This window comes from Mesoplodon bidens, assembly GCF_964165515.1.
Source record: "Mesoplodon bidens genome assembly, chromosome: 10".
Taxonomy (NCBI): Eukaryota; Metazoa; Chordata; class Mammalia; order Artiodactyla; family Ziphiidae; genus Mesoplodon; species Mesoplodon bidens.
Window position 1 is genome coordinate 22968133 of NC_138172.1, and position 24099 is coordinate 22992231.

At 37.8% G+C, this 24099-nt stretch overlaps 1 protein-coding gene across 6 annotated transcripts in view; it reads left to right on the forward strand.

Annotated features, from left to right (window-relative positions):
* Positions 1 to 24099, forward strand: part of SUCLG2 (succinate-CoA ligase GDP-forming subunit beta) — a 304560-nt gene that overhangs the window by 72817 nt on the left and 207644 nt on the right. For 2 of the 6 annotated variants that reach the window (XM_081245224.1, XM_081245223.1), the window contains exon 2: positions 14600 to 14721. The exons of the other annotated variants lie outside the window; for them this stretch is intronic. In XM_081245224.1, the coding sequence (XP_081101350.1) occupies positions 14692 to 14721 (30 nt within the window). In that variant the 5' untranslated portion in view covers positions 14600 to 14691. The remainder of the gene's footprint in view (positions 1 to 14599; positions 14722 to 24099) is intronic. 6 annotated transcript variants of the gene reach the window in all.

Consider the following 24099-nt stretch of genomic DNA (forward strand, 5'->3'; position numbering starts at 1 on the left):
GTCCTCCTGTCTAATGCCACAAAACAGCCTTGGCCAATATGTGGGGATGGTCAGGTCTTCTGATATTGCCAGGAACAAGTCTACTTAGACAAAGACAGCTTCACTTTCTGCCAGGTTCTCTCTGAGCTCTAGCAGGTCATGGTATTGATAGTCGCTATTTATATCACACAGCTGTGCTTTCAGTTATAGCATCACTGGATGTTTGTTCATTTAAATTGAAAGGTACCTCAAGAATGCTCATTTCAGTGCCATTTTTTGTTACTTCATCTGCCTACTGATGGAAAAAAAAATATTGCACAGTATTGTACAGTAGCTTTCCATCCTTGCCATAGTGTTGTGTTTATTACCCTTGGATAAAATAAGAGAGTGGACTGTAAGGAAACCAAGGGAGGGCTCAAAAAACACTTGTAATTTAAGTAGTCTTTTCTGTGTGATGTTAATTCATTTAACAGTGATTGGGTGCCTCAAATGATTCAGGCACTGAGGTTGGTTGGGCACAAGGATGACCAAGAATAGTCGGTGCTTCTAAGGTGTTCACTGCCTTGTAGAGAGACTGATCCATAACCCCTAGGAATGCAGTGATGGTAGAAGCATGGCTTAATGTTATGGGCACACAGAGGGGAAAGGTGTACCTATCCCACTGTGGATGCTGGACGATCAGGGACGACTTCCTAGAAGAGGTGAAAATTACATTTCCTTTTTGGCTCTTTATTAAATCTAATACATCTAATGAACAGACTTTATTCTGACCCTAGAATGGAAACCTTGGCCTTATTTTTTTTCTCTTTGGTTCTGATGGAAATGATCTCTCAAAATGATTGGTGAGATATTGGTAATACTAGCTTTGAGGAGAGAAGCCATAACTTAGATCATTTTGTTATTTGTGTGTCAAGGTAGTTACTTGTAGGAAAGAGAGAAGTGTGCTGTCCAAGGGAAGTGTAGATGGCTGCCTTCTTAGATAGGATTCTGTGGACTGTGCCCTAAGGGATACTACTTTGAGTAAACTCCAGACCTCTCCTTGCCTTTGTAGGTTGTGAAACTTTTGGGAATCCAATCAGAATTCATCAGACTGTAGAGGTTGGATACTCACCAACCAAACTTATGAGAATGATGTATAAACCAAAACCAAAAACGGAATGTTTTTTCTTGCAACTGGAATGTTCATATCTGCCATCCTGTTTGATGTCTTATAAGGCAGACCTGTTGTTTTACCTTTACACAGGTTTTTCCCCTTCTCAAGCAGAAGAGTAAACTTCAACAGAAGCTGAGACTTTCATTTACTCATGGACTCAGTAAATATTTATTGGGTGCATGTGCTAGGTGGTGGAAAATACAACAGCTAACATTGTCTTGAGAACTCCGTGTATGTTTAATAACTGCTGTTAAATGTTTTGCCTGGGTTTTCTCATTGCATCTTCATAAGACATTTCTGAGATATGTCATCATCCTCATTCCTAGTTTATAAAAGAATCCTCTTGGAGGCCCCAGGTGGTCCATATAGGTTAGACTCTGAGGTCACACCTTCACTAACTGTACTAGTGGGCTTCACAAATTCCAGGCCAAATGAAGCACCTCTGAGTGACAGAAAAGCAAAGTCAAGGGCCCTTTACTTCTGAGCCCAAAGTCAAGTGACCAAGGCCTCTAGCATCGAGAGCCCTGTTCATAAGGTTGTTTGCCTTCACCTGGGGACTCTGATCCATCTTTTCATACCCTCTTGCTCCCTAAAGCTTCATGTAAAACACCCTAGACTGGGCAGGCCCCCATCAAAGCCCTCCCTTCCTGCTTGAGGCCAACCTGGCATCCTATCTCCTGGGTTGATTTTATTAGTCAAAACTGTGAGGAGTGCTGGTGTGTCCACCTCCCCTGCCATGAATAAGCATGGGTAAGCATGGGTAAGCAGCACCCATTAGCTGAACAAGGAACTGGGTCTGTTGTGTTTCACATTACAAAGATATTCTCAATATAGAAACACATCCGCTGCCATGATTCAACGCCTTTTAACCTCACAGTTGTTGGAGTTTAAAGGGGTCTTTTGTGAACATTGAAGTCCCTGAAGAAGGTGGACATCTAAAATTTTCCGCTAGGCCAATAGTATGGAACAATAACTAATGATGGAGAATGGGCTACAGGTCTTTCATTGCTTCTGTTTTAACTTCTGTAGCTAAAAGGCCAAACAACTTTTTATATGTTCAGCTTCCTTTGATTTAAGCAAAGTAGTTTTAGTGGTGGTGGAGGGTTGTTAATAGGGGTTTGATAATGAGGTACTCTTTCATTTGGAAAATGTGATACAACTAAAGTCTTGTATAATTCTCTCTGGTTTTTATAAGCTTATGTCCAGCTAGCATCCCCCCCCCATTAAATCCCTTTGGAACTTTTAATTTAAAAACTGTATCAGTGATGGATAAACATAATCTATAGCGCTACTATTGTATCGATTCTCACTTTCTGTTGTCAATAATAAAAATCTTTTACACTTCAGACCAGGAAGGTATCAGATTAACAGATTTTCTGGACCACTGGACATCATTCAGTTGATATTCAGTAACTTATTTAGAAAATATTGACTATTTGAGCTTGGTGGGGGTACAGAGTATAAACAGATCAACAAATTATTTACAGAATGCGAGAAGTGCTGTGACAGAAGTAAACAAGTGGTAAAATCATGGAAGGCTTGGGGTGGTCAAGAAAGTCTTTGTGGAGGTGATTTTAAGCTAACATGTAAGGATGAAAAGGAGCCAGTCACAAGAAGCCCTGGGAGTAAGGTGTTCTAGGCAGAGGCAGCAGGTGGGGCTGAGATCGTGTATTAGAAAGAGCTTTCTCAGTCTGAGAAACAGGAAGGAGACCAGTGAGATTGAAAGGCAGTGTGGTGAGAGGGAGATGAGAGCCCAGATCATGCAAGGTTTTGTGGGCCAGGTAAGTATTTTGAATTTTATTCTAAGTGAAATGGGAAGCTACTGAAAGATTTTGATAAGAACCCACATCAATTTGGTATCACCTCAACAATGCTAGGTGCCAAACCATCCCCAAGCTTCAGTGAGTCATTTGTTCTGGCTCAAACATCTGCATATTGGCTGATCCAGGGAGGTCTCACTGGGCTTGGCTATAAGCTACTGTTTGGGTCCAGTTCTGCTCCATGTTACTTTCATCCTCCTGGACCATCAGGCTCGCTGGGGCAAATCTTCACAGGGAAATGGCCCAAATGCAAGAGATTGAGCCCAGCCTCTAGCATATTTCAAGCCTCTTTGCAGTACCATCTGCTAACATCCTACTGGTTGAGCCCAAAGACAAATGACCAGGATCTATAGTGGAGGGAAAGTCAGGGGGACATGGCAAAGGGCGTGAATCCAAAATGGGGCCAGTGATTCATTTGACCACAAGCAATGGCCTGATTTTATCTATTTTATTAAAAGTTCACCAGTTGAATTAGGGCGACCAACTATCTTGATTGCCCAGGAATGAGTGGTTTCCTGGGCTACAGGTCTTTCAGTGCTAAAAGCAAAAAAGTCCCAGGCAAACTGGGATGAGTTGGTTACCCTATTACGGATTGTCTGATGGTGAGTTGATTAGCAGGGCTGCAGGAGAAGTAGGGAAGAGGTAGGCTGTTATGATTATCCAAGTGAGAGAAGACAGTGGTTGAATGGTGAGGGTGGCAGAGGAGCTAGGGAGAAGTGGATGTCTTAGGGAAATATTTTGAAGTTAGAGCTCATGAGTCTTGCTGGTGGGGGATGTGGTGGATGAAGAAAGGAGTTGAGGACATGTTAGACCAGTTGAATGTAGTATTTGCTAGAGTATGGTGATCTGAGTAGCTAAAGAGTAGAGTAACAAATTTTGATAATTATTGCAAGAATATGATAACAAACTAGTACTTGCCAGTGCATTCTATATTGTAGTCACACAGTATGGTATTTCTTTTGAAAACCACAGCAAGGAAATCAGTGAAATCAGTGTAGAAGTTGCTATATATCGACCCAGTCTTATAATAATGTAAACAAATTGTATCAGAAAAATAATTGCCACTAACAAAGGGAATCTTCCTAATAGCCTTCACTGGCTACCCCAGCTCATCACAGCACTTTACTCCTATAATGAGCAAACAAGCCATGGATATTGGAGAATGAGTGTGTTCTCTTCATTTTGATTTGTCAGTGGCTCAACCCATCCTGATTTATAGTTTACACTGTAACACTATCTTGTGTGACAGTGTGCCTGGTGTGGTGGAAAGAATGTTTGAACAGGATTCAGAAGGTGTGAATTTGAGTTGTGGCTTTCATAGTCACCATTTTCTACTCTTTTTTTCTTTTTTTTGTGGGGGGCATGCATTACATAGGATTGTGATTAGACAATGCCAGTTCCTTTTCCCCACCTGTCTAGTTTGATGTCTTGAGTGATTAGGAGGACCGTTTCTCTAGAACATTCAGGGATGCTAGGTGAATTAACATTGAGTTAATATCAGTTTTCATGTGGGCAATGCCACTGAATACCTTTGTGATCCTGAGTAACTTGCTTGGCATATTTGGACTCAGTTTGTCCTCTATGAGCTGGGAATCACAATTTAAGGATGTTGTGAGGATCACATGACACATTGTATATGAAGGTACTCTGTGAGGTCCTATCGATAATATGTTCTTCCTTCTCCATCTCCAACTGCACAATCAGTTTCCAGGCCTGAATTCATATTGGCGGCTTCTTTTTTTCTTTTTAATCTACTGTGCCTGTACCCTTACATGTGGTGATGAACACATATTTTTAGAAGGCATGGCAAATAAAGTATCTCCTTTCTGATAGCTCTTGATTCTTCTACGTTATCTCTGTAGACTGTTGGCTGCCTCTGTGAAGCCAGAGCTCCTGAATTTTTCTTACAGTTTTTTACATGAGGTCTTGGGCAAGTTACTTAACCTCTCTGTGCCTTAGGTTCCCCCTCTAAAGGACTAATAATATTTCTGATGTCAGAGACTTGTTGTCTCTTCTTTATGTTAATTGTAATAACTCATTTTGTTAACACAGTTAGATCAGTGCATGGAAATTATAACTGTCCAGTGAGTGTTAGCTCCTTTATTATTATTGCTGTTACTATTTACAAGTAAGTTTCCTGCTGAATTTACTTGATTTGTAGACCTAAGAGGGGGCTAGAACTATCTGGTTATATAGAAAATTGCAAAGCCTATGTCATTATGAACTCTAAGGGGTACTTTGGAATAGATTTCCAATATTTATTTTTTGGTGATTTGTGATTTTTCTAGTGGTTAGTGTACCCCATTTGATGAGTTTAATGCATTGTGTAAAAGGGTTTTTGATCATCTAAAATGCAGGCTTTTTGAATCTCAGTCCACTGAAGTTTTATTTTGTTTTCTTTTGTCCTGTATTGGACAGAGTCCATTTTAGCTTTTACTGCACTCTGGCCAGCTCTCTGCTCTTTTTAAGTATTTGGGTTTTTCTTTTTTTGCCTTAGCTTCTTTATATGTTCTGTTTGTGCTCTTGATTTATTAAATCTCCAAGATCATCTCTTCTCTGGGATGGGAGGAGAGGCTTCTGAACAGACAGCCTTGGAGATCTAACACAGCCTCAAGGGTATATACTTCATGCTCAGTTCATTCCAGCAACTGATTAGATATCAACAAATGCATAGCACTTATGTGTATAAGTGTATATTATGTGCTTTTCCTGGAAAACAGATCTGTATTCAATGGGCTAAATAGTAGAAGAGGCATTTTTCAGTCGGCATGCCTTTGTAACTATAAATAACTATAAATAATTCTAGAAGGTTTTTTCTTTAAAGAAAAAAGAAAATTCTCTTTTAATATCTAAACTCATGGGCAGTCTGGTTTATTTTTCCTTCTGGAAGGATGTGGAACTTTGAAGGATAGAGAAATAATTTTATGAATACTTAACACTTTGAAAAAATGAAATGAATAGCAAAACTCCATCTAGCTCAAAAGTTTCTTAAAGGCCACAGTAGCTTTGAGACTGGCAATGGAAATTGTTATGGTCTTCACTTGGCTGGAATACATAGGGAGGCATGTTAAAAAGAACACAATACAAATATTATTAAATTACACTTTTTATAGATTTTTATGTATGATCTCATTTGTTCTTCAGATAATGGGGGTGGGGCAAGACAGGAATTATTTCTCTTTCTCCAGTGAGGAAACAGGCTCGGAGAGCTCAAGGGACTTGATCAAAGACTCACAGTGGCACATAGGCCCACCCTCAACATTTGTAGGACCAGATAGAAACCCACATCCCATATGTTCAAAATATAAAGTTATAAGTCAAGCTAACAGTCTATCAGATAGACTAACATATACCCAAAATGGAATAAAATGTCTTACCTAGACAAACATACCTTCATAATGACGTGGGAGGCTTGGCTTAAATTTCATATTCCTGGACTTTTTTTTTTTTTTTGGCCACACCCTGTGGCTTTAGGGATGTTAGTTCCCTGACCAGGGATTGAACCGGGGCCCTCGGCAGTGAAAGTGTGGATCACTGGACCACCAGGGAATTCCCCATATTCCTGGACTTTCTGGAGTTTCGTGTAAGAATGTGCAGCATAGGGATTACCAACCCCTGGCCTGTGGTTCCTCTTTTCACCCTGGCTCCATCCCATATTGTAAGATGCTTCATGTGCATTCATGCCCAGATCCATCCACCTCTCCTGTGAATAGCCACCCCACAAGCCTAAGGGTATACATAGGAGGTACCATGTTCTTCCCTTGGAAGACCACATCGTGAGAAGAGACCTACACGGAGCCATTTGGGCACAGACTTCAAGGGGATAGACTCTGGGCATGTCCCCCTTGGTTTTATGGACTCCTTATCCCAACCTATCATTAAGTCTGGTTATGAGGCCAGTAGTGGGGTATCCAAGATACAGCTTGGATTCAAATGGACTTTTGGCCACTTCAGTCACATTATTAGTTAATTTAGAGGAAAACAAAGTTCCTTCATTCAGTATGCATTTTTTATGTGCAGGTACTTGGGGCTGGAGATGTAGCTGTGAATAAGACATCTATTCGGAAGAACTTTAAATTCTAGTGGGAGGAGATAGAAAAATGAACATGTAAATAATTATAAAATAATGTCTGAAGGTTATCAGTGCCATCAAGAAAATAAGACAGTGAGCTAGTGATCTAAGGGGAGGGGAGGGGAGGGACCAATGGTCAAGGAAGGCTTCTCTGGAAGTGACATTTGCAGTGTGAATGCTGAACAGCTGCAAGGAAATCTAGGGGAAGTGTTCCAAGCAGGAGGAATACATAGGTCGTGGCCCCAAGCTTGGAGGTTTCAGGGGACAGAAAGATCATCATGGAAGCTTGGGTGTAGTTGGTGGAGTGGAACGAAATGAGGTTGGGGAGAAAAAAGGTTCTAGGAGGTCACTGGGATGTTGTCAGCCCTGTAAGGGATTTGAATTTTTTCCAGTAGGATCCTTTGGATGATATTAAACAGGGCAGTAATAGTAAAACTTCCTGATGCAATTCACTACCTAACTGTTAACTCAAAGTGGCCTGTCAAACTTTTAATTATTTTTCCAATATTAAAGGAAGCTCACTGCCATACAAACCCCCCCCCCTTACAGTAGTTGAACGTCACAGATATATTTTGTGGACATTTTGAAGACTTAAACACTGGTGCTCCTGGCAAATAATGTGGAAAAAAAAAAAGGCCATATATTTAGCTCTCAAGTTTCGTGTCTTTTGCTAAAAATATAGAACCAGGAGAGCTCTGAGCATAAATATAGGCAAGCTCTTGGTGTTGGTTATTTTATAACTATTCTTAGGTGCCAAATGTCTTCATCTTTGTGTGATTTATAGTAATGTAGGTAATGTGTTGGAGACTAACAAATCAAAATCTCATTTCAGATGTGTGACACAAATGTTGTGTGTTGACTTATTGTTTCATGTGTTAGATTTCTCATGCAGTTCCTAAAATACCTTCCTGAAAGGAGTAACAGGAAGAAACAATTGTGCTACCAGATATTCAGCTGTGTGTACTTCTTTATTGGTAAGAGATTGCTAATAAATTCTTAATTGTATTGAATAATGTGTTAGTGTACCTCAACATAGGGACACTCAGCAATTTAAAATCTTTTGATAGCAAAACTCTGAGAAGTAGTTTGCTGCTTGTTAAGGGAGAACAAAGACCAATTTTAGTTTTTATTTATTATAATGATTTTTTTTTACTATTAAAGATGTTTTCTCAACAATAACCAGATGTGTAACACAGAAGCAGCTGCATGAAATTTTCATTTTTATGCATGATATTGGAAATCTTAGACAAGTTTTATTGTATGTTTGGAAAATGAAATGATCTTTTCCTAGTCTGAACAGCTGTGTAAAACAGAATGATAACATCTTTTCCTGTCTCCAAGTGACCATCTGTTTTTATGGGATTTGACAGGTAATTTATTAATTTTAAGAGGTTTGTTTTAGTGAAATGTTAGCAAATATGCTTGTAGAAGATATTTAGGAGATACTATAAAGCTCTGGAGTTTTTTAGGGCTGTCCTAACGGTCTGGTGGAATCTTTAAGACTCTCTTTTCTTGTGTGTTTTGAATAGATTAAAATATTTGCCCATGAATGATAGAGTAGGGACTGCAGGTGTCAGCGACACATTTGACAGTCATTCATTTTGGTTTTGGTTGGATTTAGGATTACTAACTGTTCCACTGAGAAAGAGTTTATTGAATTTTTTTTTCTTCATGTTTCTGTTGTCTTTTTAATATAAAAATTAAGTCTAAAAAATAAGTGGTAAGTTGTTTTTTAAGCTCTGTCATCCTCCATTCCAGCTGTCGCTGCACTTTGTTAGGGTCCTCCTGGCATCTTCTCACATCTTGCAAGATGTCAGCTCTTTTTTCATGTTCATCTGTCACTTTTAAGGTGTCACTGAATTACCCAGGCTGAATGCAAAACGATATGAAACACCACAGTTACTATGCTGACTGCAGACGCATGTGGGAATTCTTTATGATAGGCCCGTACTCATGTCGTAGTACTTTATTTATTCCAGTGTGCTTAGCAAGCCAGCCTGGCCGTGTTTTTCTCCAGGTAGATCAGATGGCTGGAAATTGTCCTACTTATTTTTATTTGGGAAGCTGAAATATTAAGATGAGTGATCATGCTAGGTGAATAGAGTCGAGCTTCATCAGTTCTCTCTCTGCCTCTCAGTCACCAAGTGATGCTAGAAGATTTAATCATTTTTAGCTCAGTTCCACAGTCTGCAAAATGAGGTTTATGACATTTTATTCTCTACTTCATTGGAACGGCATTAGAAAAATGAATGAATGTGGTGACTGTTTATTGGATGGCATTTGCTGAGTGTGTCTTTTCAGAGTTCGAGACGTGATCAGGTAAACAAAACAGTTTAAATTATTGTCTATAATATGGCTCTCTGATAGTGGTGATGAGGATAATGATGACGGTGGTGTTGGTGGAAGAACAGGAGTGATTATTGTAAATGGGAGGCATCTTAGAGTAGTGACCAAGCCCATGGACCCTGGAGCTAGACTGTCTTGGTTTAAATCCCTTTCCTGTCATTTACTAGTTGTGTAGCCTTAGGCAGGTTACTTAAATCTCTGAACCTAGTAAATGTCAGATTTGAGATTAGGACCTGCATCTTCTTGGCATGAGTTCCTGACCACTGTACTATGTTGCCTTCAAAACAAAACCAGAAAAGCCCCAGAACATGTTTTAGAGCATTTCAGAAGGTCATCTGACAGCGTGTTTAAAAACAGGAGAAGCTAGAGACATCCTTATATTCTTTAAAATACTCATTAAAATTTTAAAAATACCCCACAGGGTCATGGATATGTGACCAACTGGGGAAGGTAGATTAATTGACTTCCTGAGGACTGAGGTTGGCATATTGGACTCTGCTACAGAGCTTGCTTATTTCTGATCTCTCACAATCAATGAATCTTGTTATTATGCATAGCTCTTTTTTTTTATTTTAAGCAAAACACTTCATTTGCAAAAAGAGATTATTGTCCCATGCATTCTAGGTTGTTATAGAGGCTTGATGAGAAACAACAGCTCTCTGAGGTTAACTGCTACTGTTCTCTGAACTTTGAAGTTTCTGTCATGTGAATCTGGTTATGGAGATTTGGCCATAGTAAGTGAAGGAGCTTCTCCAGATTGCCAGTAGCTATAATCTCTGAGGAAATCATTGAGAGTTACAAGTAAGATACTCTATCCTGGTAACAAAAAAGAAAAAAAAAAAAAAACAAGAGCCTGGTTAAAAAGTGGAGATAATAGTTTCTTTTGGAATTACGTTGCAATTTATTTCACTGCACAAGTGGTTCTGATAAAGTGGAGGTGATTTTTTGTTAGTTGAGGATATAGGTTGGTTGATGTTGGCATTATTTTGCCAATGTTGAGGAAAATCTGTAATAGAAATAATTGAAATAAACGGGGATTCGTATTGGACAGGGTAGTGAGAGTGGCAGCAGGGAGAAAGCATTTTGACACGGCAGTTTGTGCATTCCCAGTGTAGTCGGCAGTTATACTCTAGCAGCTTATTGGCACCGGTGGCAGCTGGAGAAAGGTGAGGCAGTGGCCCTGTTCTGAAGAATGTCCTTTGCCTGCTCACCAAGTATCACAGTGCTCAACCTGTACTGATGTTCACAGTGTGATCATTTTCATTATACCTTCCCTTATCGCGTAAGAGAGCAAAAAGGAGCAGAGGGAGGTATTGAGTGTTCTCTTCCTGTTTCCATGGTCAACACCATGTTGATTCAGAGATGATTCAAGAGAGAGCTGGATCCAAAGCAGTGATAGTCTCATTTTGAGGGTTGGGTTGGTAGGATAAATTGGAATGGCCCTGAGGCATGAATGTGTAGGGGCTAGTCGGAATAGTAAAGAGGTCAGTATGGCAGAAACAGGCTAATGGGAAAGGGAGAGCACAGTAGGAAATGAGGTCACATTGGGATACTGGGAATTCAAATTGTGTAGGACCTTGTAAGCATTTGGAGGGATGTTGACTTTAAATTTGCATGAAAAGAGAGGTCACTTTGCAAAGGTTTTATTTATTTGTAATTTTTTAACAAGTTTATTGAGTCATATTTTACATATAAAATTTACTCACTTCAGGAGCATAGTTCAGTGACTTTTAGTAGTAAATTTACTACCATTTACTGCTGTATGCAATCATCACTGTAGTCCTGTTTAGAAATTTTTCATCCTCCAATAAGATCCCTCATGCCTTTTTACTGTTAATCCCAGCTGCAGACAACCATTCATCTACTTTCTGTTCCTATAGATTTGCCTTTTCTGTAAAGGGAATCATATAACATGTAGTCTTGTTTCTGCTTTTTTTCACTTAATGTGATTTTTTTTGAGGTTCATTCATGTACTGAATGTATTAATAGTTTCTTTTTTGTGTTTCTGAATAATATTTTTGGATTAGTATTCATTGTATGGATATAGCACACTTCATCTATTTACTCACCAGTAGGTGGACATTTAGGTTGTTTTGAATTTTTGCCTGTTGTGATTAGTGCTGCTGTGAACATTTATGTGCAAATTTTTGTGTGGAATGTGTCTTTATTTCTCTTGGGTAGCGTGATAGGCCGAATTCTTGCCCCATGACCTTTACCCCTGGTGTTGCACCCATGAGTATGTGACTTTCCATGGCAAAAGGGACTTTATGGTTATAATCAAGGTTACTAATTAGTTGACCTTAACATAGGGAGATTATCCTGGATTAACTAGGTGGACCCCATGTGATCACTTGAGCCCTTAAAAGCAGAAGAGGAAAGGAGAAGAGGAATTCAGATTGGAACCATGAGAAGGATTTGATGCAATGTTGTTGGCTTGAAGATGAAGGATCATGTGTCAGGAAAATAGAGACCTCAGTCCAACATATGTAAGGAACTGAATTCTGCCAGTAACCAGTGAGCTTAGAAAATGACCCTGAGCCCGAAATGAGTATCATAGTCCTGGCCAAAACCTTGATTTTAGCTGGGTGAGACCCTGCCACACTGTGCCAGACCTCAGACCCACAAACACTGTGAGATAATAAATGAATGTTGTTTTAAACAATTAAGTTTGTTGTAATCTGTTACAACAGCAAAAGAAAACTAAGAGAGTAGATTCCTAGGATGGAATTGCTGGGTCATATGGTAAATTCCTACTTTAAAAAACTTTGCAGTGGTTTTGAACAGAACAGTGACATGATATTTTGAAAGGATCCTCTGGCCATGCTGAAACAGGCCTGTAGAGGGGCCAAGCGAGGGCACAAGCAAGAAGAACAGGAGACAAGTCAAGCAGATGGTGGCTCTAACCAGAGTTGCTTTGCCCAAGTTGGAATCAGGATAGAGCCATGGATGATAGAGGCATCTGGAGCAGTTTGGCCTTCTTCTGGGGGTGGCATGGTGGGAGGTGATGACAGGTCTAAGAGTCCTCAGTGATTGAACATCCCAGGACCACTGGTCAGTCTCCAGTGGAGTCTGAGTCCTCAGAGGAGGTTGATTCACTGGTAAAGACACTGTAAGATATTTTCTCTTTTATCATTGCATGTAAATAAGCATCCCTTACTCACCACTCTGAGAAAACTAGTCACCGGTGAAGGTGATGGTTGGTTGACAGAGGAAAATGAACATCAAAATGAATAGACTAAGATAATTGTCTTAAGAGAGAAACATAATGTGTCATGTAAGAAAAGGTGGTTTTGAGGGTGGGGAATGTCATTCTACACAAATATATGTGTGGTTTGATATATTCCTAGTATTTACTATCAGGCATTAAGTACAAAACTTTCAAAGGACATATTTAGCTTGATTTGACCTGGGATAAGCACACTTCTTAATTTGGATATTTTAAGTTCATATTTAGTTCTCCAACTTTTTTGAAGCAAATTGATGACTCGCTCACCATTTTGATATCTTAAGTGTATGTCTGACAGTTAACCATATTGGTAGAAGGTAGCCTTACCTGACTGATTCCCATAAGCTTCTTAAATACCTTTGGGTCTTTTCATATATGTTATTTTTCTCTCCCTTTGGTGCTGTAGTGCTCACCTCACTTCTTAGGCTAATACTCTAAGAAACTTCTCTGACGTTCCATTCAGTCTCCCCTTAAGATGCTGCCACTCTAGGCACTTTCCTCATCGCATGCTGTTTTGTCTTTGTCTGCTTCTTATCTGTCTCCCTAACTTGATGTTTGGCTCCAAAAGTTTAGGGCTTGGCGTTCACCATTGCATCCCTGGTGCAAAGAACTTGACGCTGAGAAGTGCTTAGTACATACTGGTTGAATTAAGCAAAGAATCACAGCTACCACCTTATTGCATGCCCGTCTCTTTTAAAAAAAATACTTAACATTTAATCTCTTAAAGAAAGAACAAGTGTTCTGGGAAAGTCACTTGTGATTGACAGACCTCCCAATCCTTTTGACAAGCAAATGTGGGAGAGTATATTATGTTGACCACAGACATGTGTGTGCCACGTCTGGTTGCCAAGATCCTTTTCAGCGTAAAGGAAACAGCCATATGCTAAGCACTTTCAGTCTTGTGCCGTATTAGTTTGGCTGAATCTTTGGAGTTTGCTCTTGAGAAAAAACTGCCATGGGAAAGTCTAAAGACTGTGTTAAACGACATTGCTTAAATGCCTTACTAACTCCCCTTGCATCACTGCCCAGGGATATGTCTGTGAGAAATGTATTTATTAGAAAGTGACTGGATAGCCAAGTATTTAAAGGATAAAGTACTCTTCAGAGGAAGCTAGAATGGTTTATGTGCAGGGTAACATGGAGGGGGAAAAAGAAAAAGCTTTGATTTCAGGAACACAAACTCAACCAAATACATGGGATCTCATTTTCAGAGAGTCTCGCCCAGGTTTCCTGTTCACCCACCTATAACTTCCCACAAACAATTCAATTTTATTTGACATTTATTGGATTACACTTGACATTTCCAAGTACAGCATATATTTTTTTCTTCCTGACAACTCAGTTGTGAAATTATGATTGACACTCTGTAATATTCAGCTCAATTGTGTTCAAAACTGACCAATAGTAAGTTGTAAAAGATGAACCAGTTTCAAAGTTTGTGACCCATGGATGACATTCTCAGCCTAAAAGTGGAGATAATATTAATAGTTAATCAAGGGACTGTCTCTGCTGGTGGTCTGGGGTCTTAGGCTTCATTTCTGGACTCAGGGCTTTGGCCAGCCTGTATGTATCTCTCACCATCCTCTGAGGAGACACTCAGCAAATATTGGGTTAAATAATAAATATAGCTACTTTGTGCCTTTCATTATCTTTTACTTACTTTATTTAGCACTTTTTTACTCAATTAAAAAAAAAGATCAATTGGCATCATCCCACCCAGAGGTTTCCACTGTTGTCAGTTTGATTTATGGCCTTCCAGACTGATGTATGAATGTGTGAGTGCATATACACAGCCATTAAATGTGGCTTATAATGGACCTAACTATTCATTTCACTTAAGACATCATGGCTATCCTTACTTAGGGAGTAGAAATCTACACTGTAAATATATACAAAATCATTTTTAGCTGTACTTTACCTTATTTAACTAATGCATTCTTTTCCCTATTATAAACAGCCCTGCTGTGAACATATCCTTAGTCTACATATCCTTGTTCACTTAGGTGATTAGTGCTGTAGGAGTGAGATTGCTGGTTTCTGAGTATATGATCCTTACTGCCTGTGAAAATTGTACCAGTGTACACGCTTAAAGTGAATGATTGAATCACCCTTCGTCAAAGCGAATGTGAGTATGCCTGTTTACCCACATCCTCTCTGAAGTTGTGTATAGTCATTCATTTTGAATTTTTACTAGCATGTCTACTGTCTGTGGGAGACCGCTACTAATTCTTTTAGATGCAGAAATAATATAACAAGCAGTACCATGTTATAGAGCTTATATTTTACATATTTGAGACCTAGCCATATGCTGTATATTTTAACTCTTTGTACTGGTGAGGTTAGACTGTAAGCTCTTTGAGGACATGGATATATTGTACCCAGCACACAAAACAGCATGTGTAAAGCTGTATACAAATAGATCTTTGATGGCTTCTTCTTCAGTGAAACAGTTCTCCTTGTGAATGCCCCTGACCTCCATCTATGGGCATTTTTCCAATATTTGTCTTTAAAAATCAGGAGTTAACACTCCCCTGCATGCTTCTACTTGCTTCCTCATGCTATTCTGCTGGACTTATTACCCAAATTTCTTTTTTGTATTGGAGTCTGCTCTATCTTCCTGCCATCTCTTGCCATTATCCAGCATATTTTATGCTATTTTGAAGAATTGATTCTTTCTAGTTTTTTTTTTTAATTTTTTTGTTTTGTTTTGTTTTTTGCGGTGTGTGGGCCTCTCACTGTTGTGGCCTCTCCCGTTGCGGAGCGCAGACTCCGGACGCGCAGGCTCAGTGGCCATGGCTCACGGGCCTAGCCGCTCCGCGGCATGTGGGATCTTCCCAGACCGGGGCACGAACCCGTGTCCCCTGCATCAGCAGGCGGACTCTCAACCACTGCGCCACCAGGGAAGCCCTTTTTTTAAAAATTTTTAAGGCTCCACATGTAATTCACTTTCCTTGGACATTTATTGGATTTTATTTATGCAAATGGTGTGCCTTATAACATAGCTGAAAACAAAATAAAACATGGATTCAGGAGTGATGCTCATAATTTTTGTTCCATTTCTGCTTCTTTTGGTATCATTGTGACTTGAGAAAGTCAGAATACCTCTCAAAGCTCTTTACTCATATGTAATTTTAGTGAAACAATCTGCTTCATAGGGTATGGTGAAGACAAAATGAAATTTCATGAATATAAAAACTTAAAACAAAAACTATAAAGTAATTGAAAAATTACAGGTTTTATTATCTTACAAGGAAAAAAAAGAGAGTCCAGTCAAGCTGTGGACCAAATCCAGGAATGCAGACAACCAAGAGGCTGAAAATATAGAGGGTGGGTCAAGCTGGAAGGCCAAAATTCAGACTGTGGTTAATGGAGAGGCTCTGTAGGAAGTAAAGGGATAACAATGGGTAGGAAAAGATGGCAAAGTAGCCGTATGGTTAGGGAAAGGGCTTGATCTATATTCCTCTGGCAAGGAATGTTTTCTATATTTTCAGATAAGAAATCAAAGAACTTTTACAGATAAGAAAACAAAGAACTCAGTGAGGGCCTATAATTGAAAATAAAAAACAAAGTTCTGTTTGACTGCAAAGCCTGTGTTCTTAACCAGTGAGCTATACAGAACAAGAATCCAGTGATCCTGTTAGAAAAGCCTAGTGTATAGTTCCAGTTTGCTCTGTCTACATTATGAGTGAAATATCATGGACATGGCAAAAGGTAGTGATGTGTGCTTTCTCTATGCTGCTTGTCCTGAATATGCTGAAATAAACATACAAACAGAGTATTATTTATCCTATGAACTTTGATGTTTTTTAAAAAAAAACAAAATATTTTTTATAGTAATAGTGTATTTTTTTAAACAAAGTATAGTCAATTTACAGTATTGCATTAGTTTCAGGTATACAGCATAGTGATGCAGTATTTTTACATATTATACACCATTAAAAGTTATTAAAAAATAATGGCTATAATTCTCTGTGCTGTACAATATATCCTTGTTGCTTGTCTGTTTTGTACATAGTAGTTTGTATCTCTTAATCTCTTACACCTAACATGCTCCTCCCTCCTTACTTCTCCCCACTGGTAACCACTAGTTTGTTTTCTATATCTGAGTCAGTTTCTGTTTTGCTATATATGTTCATTTGTTTTATTTTTTAGATTCTACGTATAAGTGATATGATACAGTATCTGTCTTTCTTTGCATGACTTATCTCAATAAGTATAATATTCTCTAGGTCCATCCCTGTTGCTGCAAATGACAGAATTCCATTCTTTTTTATAGCTGAGTAATATTTCATTATACACACACACACACTCACACACACACACGCTACATCTTCTTTATCTGTTTTCTGTAGATGGACACTTGGGTTGCTTCCATATCTTGGCTCTTGTAAATAGTGCTGCTATGAACATTGGTGTGTATATATCTTTTAAAATTAGTGGTTTTGTTTTTTTCCAGATATATACCCAGGAGTGGAATTGCTGGATCATGTGTAATTTTATTTTTAGTTTTTTTGAGGAACCTCCATACTGTCATCCACAGTGGCTATACCAATTTACATACACCAAATTACATTCCCACCAACAGTGTATGAAGGTTCCCTTTTCTCACCCTCTCCGATGTTTGTTATTTGTAAACTTTCCTCTCCATCATTTGTTTTTGATGATAGCCATTCTGACAGGTGTGAGGTGATATTTCAATGTTGTTTTGATTTGCATTTCTTTAATAATTAGTGATATTAAGTATCTTTTCATGTGCCTGCTAGCTATTTTTTTATCTTCTTAGGTAAAGTGTCTTTTCAGGTCTTCTATCCATTTTTTCATTGGGTTGTTTGTTTTCTTGATATTGAATTATATGCACTGTTTATATATTTTGGATTTTAATCCCTTGTCAGTCATATTATTTGCAAGTATTTTCTCCCATTCTATAGGTTGTCTTTTCATTTTGTTGATAGTTTCTGTTGGTGTGCAAAAGCTTTTAAGTTTAATTGGGTCCCATTTGTTTATTTTTGCTTTTATTTCTTTTGTGTTAGGAGGCAAATCCAAAAAACTCCGCTACAATTTATGTCAAAGAGTATTCTGCCTATGTTCTCTCCTAGGAGTTTTAGGGTGTCAGGTCTTACATCTAGGTTTTTAATCTGTTTTGAGTTTATTGTTGTATATGATGGGAGGAAATGTTCTAATCTCATTCTTTTTCATGTAGCTGACCAGTTTTCCCAACACAACTTATTGAAGAGACTGTCTTTTTTCCACTGTATATTCTTTCTTCCTTTGTTGCAGATTAATTGACCATATGTGTGTGGGTTTATTTCTGTGCTCTCTGTTCTGTCCCATTGATCTGTGTGGCTGTTTTGATTACTGTATCTTTTTAGTATAGTCTGAAGCCTGGGAGGGTGATACCTCTAACATTGTTCTTTTTTCTCAAGATCTCTTTGGGATCTTTTGTGGTACCATATGAATTTTAGGATTGTTTTAGTTCTATGAAAAATGTCATGGGTATTTTGATAGGGATTGTGTCAAATTTGTAGATTGCTTTGGGTAGTATGGCCATCTTAACTATATTACTTCTTCCAGTCCTAGAGCATGGCATATCTTTCCATTTCTTTGTATCATCTTCAGTTTCCTTCATCAGTGTTTTATAGTTTTCAGAGTATAGGTCTTTCACCTTCTTGGTTAAGTTTATTCTTAAGTGGCTTATTCTTTTTGATGCGATTTTAAATGGGATTTTTTTTTTTTACTTTGTGATATTTCATTGTTAGTATATAGAAAAGCAACAGATTTCTGTATATTGATCTTGTATCCTTCAGCTGCACTGAATTTGTTTATTCTAATTTCTAGTTTTTTGGGGGGTTTTTTGGGGTTTTTTTGGTGGAGACTTTAGGGTTTTCTCTATAAAGTATCATGTCATCTGCAAATAGTGACAGTTTTACTTCTTCCTTTCCAGTTTGGGTGCCTTTTATTTCTTTTTCTTATCACTGTGGCTAGGACTCCAATATTATATTAAATAGAGGTGTCAAGAGTGGGTATCCTTGACTTGTTCCTGAATTTAGAGGAAAGGCTTTCAGCTTTTCACCATTGATATGATGTTAGCTGTAAATTTGTCATAAATGACTTTTATTATGTTCAGATATGTTCCCTCTTTATCCACTTTGATGAGAGCTTTTATCATGAATGGATGTGAAATTTTGTCAAATGCATTTTTTTGCATCTGTTGAGATGATAATGTGATATTTATTCTTCCATTTGGTAGTATGGTATATCACATTGATTGATTTGTGAATGTTGAACCATCCTTGTTGACCCTGGAATAAATCCAACTTGATCATGGTGTATGATCCTTTTTATATATTGTTGGATTTGGTTTGCTAATATTTTGTTGACCATTTTTGCATCTATATTCATCAAAGATATTGGCCTGTAATTTCCTTTTTAGTAATAGTGGAATTAAATAAAGATTAAATAAAATAAGGTTGGACAAAATTATAAAACATCCCATAAATTGAGATTTGCCAGAGTATTTACTAGTAAGATAGTTTCTCATTTCTTTCTATCTTTTTTTTTTTACTTTCTTCTGAGTCTTTCATCATCCTTATTTTTTAGTCTTGTGTTATACTGGCTGTACTATGTCTATCTATTTATCTCAGAATAATAGGTACTATTTTACTTACAAGTCAGTGTCATATGTTCCCCTGTGAACAAGTTTTTTTTTTTAAATGCACTAACATTATTTTTAGAAGATGACCTTATAATGTGGTTGACAGTTGACATGGACTCCATACCCCAGAACTGAATTCAAATTTTATTCTTCTGACAACACGCTGATTTGTTTGAAAGCCTATGCTGGTATATCCAGGGGAATTATTATCCGTCTTGGAATATCATTGTTTTCCTGAACAGTCTCCTATCAGATAGGAAGAGAAGCTGGGCCAGAGAACCCCCTTTGGGTGTTTCTTGGTTTGGAATTTAGCTATAGTAAGTTTATTAAAATCTGTTTGGATTTTTTCCCCTTGATTTTATATTACACATACTGTGAGTGAAAAGGTTTTTTTTTTTTTTTTTTTTTTTAAGTGATGAGAAGTAAAACCTTTTGTTCTGAAGGATGAGGTATTAGACTGTGATTACTGTTAGTCTCATCCAATTTCAGGTTTCATCTCAGAAAAACAAAGTTCTCCAAGCACTTGGCATTAATTAAAGTAGGTGTAGAGAACCTCACTTAAATTAATGCCACTTGACTTTCTAAATTCTTCTACCCTTAATTTTGTAATTGCCTCATTTTTGCCTGATTTATAAATTGTGAACCTGGACCCTTTATCCTAGTGAAAACTCAATTGTAAAAGGATCTATTAATGAGGAAGGAAAAATTTCATTTTGAGAAGGCACAATTTTATTTTATATTCAGCTTTAATGTAAATTTTGATATTACATATAACTGGAATTTCTAAATCCTTCTTTTAAAGGACATTTTAGGATTTCATGATGTAAGTTTTAGCCTTTGGAAATATTCTCAAATCTTAGAAAGTATCTTGGATGAACCCTAGATTTATGCTAGGCCAGGTGCTCCTGGATCTTTTCACAGAGCCACAGCCTCCTCTGTGCCTCCCCGATGTTGGGGGCCTGAGTGGGTGCTCTTTGTCTCCTCTGAGGCCTAAGCTGAACCACACCAGACCCACTGAGGCTCAGGCTTCTCCCGCCAACTTTTGGCAAACTTTAGTGAGAGAAAGGAGTGAGTGAGAGAAAGGAGATTGAAGACAGAAAAAGCCTGCAGATAAATCCCCTCCTCTGCCCTTCTGCCCCACCTTATCCCTTACTCCTCCCTCATGGCTTGTCCCAGACACAGTGGTTCCTATGGTCTCTCTGGAGACATCCCATCCTCCATGACCAACCATCCAGCTGAAGCACGGGCCACCTTGCCAGCTACCACTTTGGATTCCTTTCCTTCCTACCTGCCTTGCTGCACTGTTCTCTCACCCTGGCTCCACTGAGATTCCACCCTCAAATACAAAATACACTTGACATGCTTTTTAAAAAATATGCTCTTGTTTTTTAGATAAGCCAATCTAAGATGTTTTGAAAACATAAAATATCACCATTATTTTGTCTAAATATTTATTAGGTAACTAGATAAGTTCTTTACCTGTTGGATACAAAAATAGCCCCTAAAATTATATATGTATGAAATATATATTACTATGTGTTGATTATATTATTGAATTTATACTATATGTTCATTATAAATAGTATATATTATATATACTATCAATTATATAGCAATATATAATTAATCATCTTAATGAAAAATAGGCATGTGATTTTTGAAGTGGTACAATTTAAAAATGTTATTTTATGAGCAAATCAGAAAGAAAAGCACACAGAGAAAGGAAGAGTGAAAAAAATAATAACCCTCATGGCTTTTCCCCACCCCATCCCCTCTCACCAAGCTCTCTTTAATTGGTTGATGATGTTTTTTGAAATGCACATTTGACAGGTCATTCTCCTTTCCCTTCCTCCAGTTCTTCTTAAGATAGAGAACTAAAGAGAGTATTCTTTACTTTTGCCCATTGGTTCTTTGGGAAAATGGAGATTTGATTCCATTACTCATTAAGATAAAGTTGAATGAGAAAGTGCATGTAAAATATCTAGCATAATGGCTGGCTAGACTACAGTGTGGCTGCCCCTCTAGAGTAGAGCTGTATCTGGTTGCCCTGGTTGTATAATCCTTTATGACTTTGGAGAGTTCCTGTCCTCCCTCTTCCCATTCCTGTCATTACTAGAAGAGAAAGATCCCGTCAAGACAGAAGCTCTGTACAGCTTCTTTGGCTGTCAGATTTTTGCCCTGAGTATCAAAAGAAATTATTTTAGATACCCACTGGTTGAAATGCCACCAGGTTTTGAGTCTCTGCTTTATAATAATCAGAAGTCTTTTATTGATATTTAGCATTTAGTAGCTATGAAAAGTTAATGTTGAAATCAGATTTTCTTCTCATGTCATTTATTTTCTATGTGTTCTTTCACTTAGTTTATTTCACTTAATCTAATTTTTTTCTAGCTCTTGATTATGCTTAAACTTATTAACCAAACTGTTCTGAGTCCTAATTCGTTTTGTAATGAAGAGTATACCTTGTTTTCTTAAAAGTCCTTTTATTTATGACTTCCTTATGACTTTGGACATCTCGAAGAAGTACTACTTGTTTTATTTATTGTTTGTTTTTTGTGTAGCATGGGGTCTTTTTTGACTGTTCTTTATTTTTTCTCCAATATGAACTCTCTTCTTTATAGCTTATTTTTAACACAAAGTGAACTTTACTCTTAACTGCCCTAGTTAACTTAATTCTTTACTTATTTAATTCTTTACCACCCAACTGAGTCAGGTGAACCTGTTGAGTTGTTTATACTCAGGTGACATCCATTTTGAGTTTTTGTCTTTTTTTAGTCACTGTTTTGGTATTGATAGTAAAAGTTCATTTGGACAATTTGGTTATCAATTCTTAGTGAGAATGAATCAAGTGTACTTTCTGTCTTCTCAACCTATATGCTTTCCCCCCTAACCCAGTTGGTATGAGATATTTATATTTAGTTGGCAGAGAGAAGTAACTCTCAACTGAAATTCTCTAAAATCAACAGTTGGGAAAAAATGATGCACTCAGTAAGGTTCTTTGAGAAGATTTCTATTTTCCTTGAGATAATCTCCATCTTACATAGCACAGCAGTTTTCTCAAGCAGAGGGTGTTCTTGACATTTTCCCAAACTGTCACCACTCCTTGAGATTGCTCTGGGAATTTAAATATGTTTATCTAAATTCATCTATTTGCTATTTAAAGAGGAGAATGTTTCAACACATTTGTGAATGGGAAATACTTCTTAAAACCCTGTTCGTTTCTGGAATCAGGAAAATTTCCTGTCTACCTTTATTCTCTTAAAAATTGTACAGATTATTTACTAACACACACAAAATGTTTTTGTGGTTTGCTTTATACAAACCATATCATAGCATAGTTTGTCTCTTCCTTCAAAGAGAGTCTCTGGGTTTATGAATGAACAATGTCTCTGCAAATTCAATGAATCTGTCGTGAAGACAAGACTTGATCTGTGATTATATCGAGGAGTTCTGTCCTCTCTTCACCATTCTGTTGATTGGTGAATAATTAAATTTATAGTTAATAGTCACGTCCGCATACAACTTTGGTGTCAAAATAGCAAGGCAACACATTTTCCCCTTAATTATTCATTTATTTGTTCTTCTGTTTGTTCCTCCATTTGCTCTTATACTTTTTCATCTACTTGGCCATCTGTCCATCTGTTCTCTCATCCATCCAAGACATATGAGTTAACACATGCAGCATGTCAGGTGCGGTGACAGGTTTTGGGGCCTGAGAGGGAAAATTTATGCCTCTTGTTTGAGTAGTTCACTTTAGCATAGAGGGTGGTGGAAGCCAGAAGGAGCCAGAAGGAAACAAATTAAGCCATTTTAGTTTTCAAATATAACATGAACAGTTCTGTGCTCTTATGATCTCACGTATCAGGCAATTTGTAATTTTCTGGGAGATAGTCATATAGGAGGGAGTCACTTACCTGGTAGTTGAGTTTAACAGGTGCTTGAGTTCAGCTGACTGCCCAGCAGTGTCATTACGGGATTGCTTGGTTTATTTTCTTTGTCATTGCCTCTAAAGTAACTCTCATGTGTGATATAAACTTTGTTTCTTGGTTCAGAAAAGCTACCACGTGTGATGATGAAAGGAAAGAGGGGGGAAAAAAGGTCATGAGCAGAGAAGACAAATTTTACATAGAAAGAAATGATTTGTTGACAGCTCATATTTATGACATCTAAAGGATGTCAGGAGTCATCTATCTATTCTGCAACACATTAAGAAAAACTGATTTGTAAACCTGCTTTTACCAGTGTTCCAATCATTAAAAATTTTTTTTAATGGTTTTCATTATACAAGGACAATTAACTGACAGAGTGAACATTCAGCCAGTGCTTACTTTGGTCCATATACTTTGCTAACTCATTTTAATATATAGCTTTACTTCTTCTCTAAACAATTCTGTGGGGTAAATCTTAATTATTAGTTTCATTTTACAAATTAGGAAATTGCGGCCAAAGGTTTAGAAGTTTGTCCAATGTCAAACCATAATGACTTATGTGGAATGGGAATTTGAACACTGCCCCTTGGAATTCAGGTGCCATATCCTCACTATTTCTCGCGTTGTCATCTCAGATCTGGGGTTTCACCCTGTGACTGTCAAAGTTCTAATGCAGGGGTTCTCAAACTTGACACCTTTGACACTTTGGATTGGATAATCCTTTGTTGTGGGGGTGATGCTGTGCATTGTAGGATGTTTAGTAACATCCCTGACCTCTACCCTCTAGAATCTAGTAGCATCTCTCAGTTGAAACCACCAAAAATGTGTCCAGACATTGTCAAACATCCTGTGAGGAATAGAATCACCCTGAGTTTAGAACCACTGTAAGTAGCAGGCAGATTAGGATTATGTGCTGTGGTGT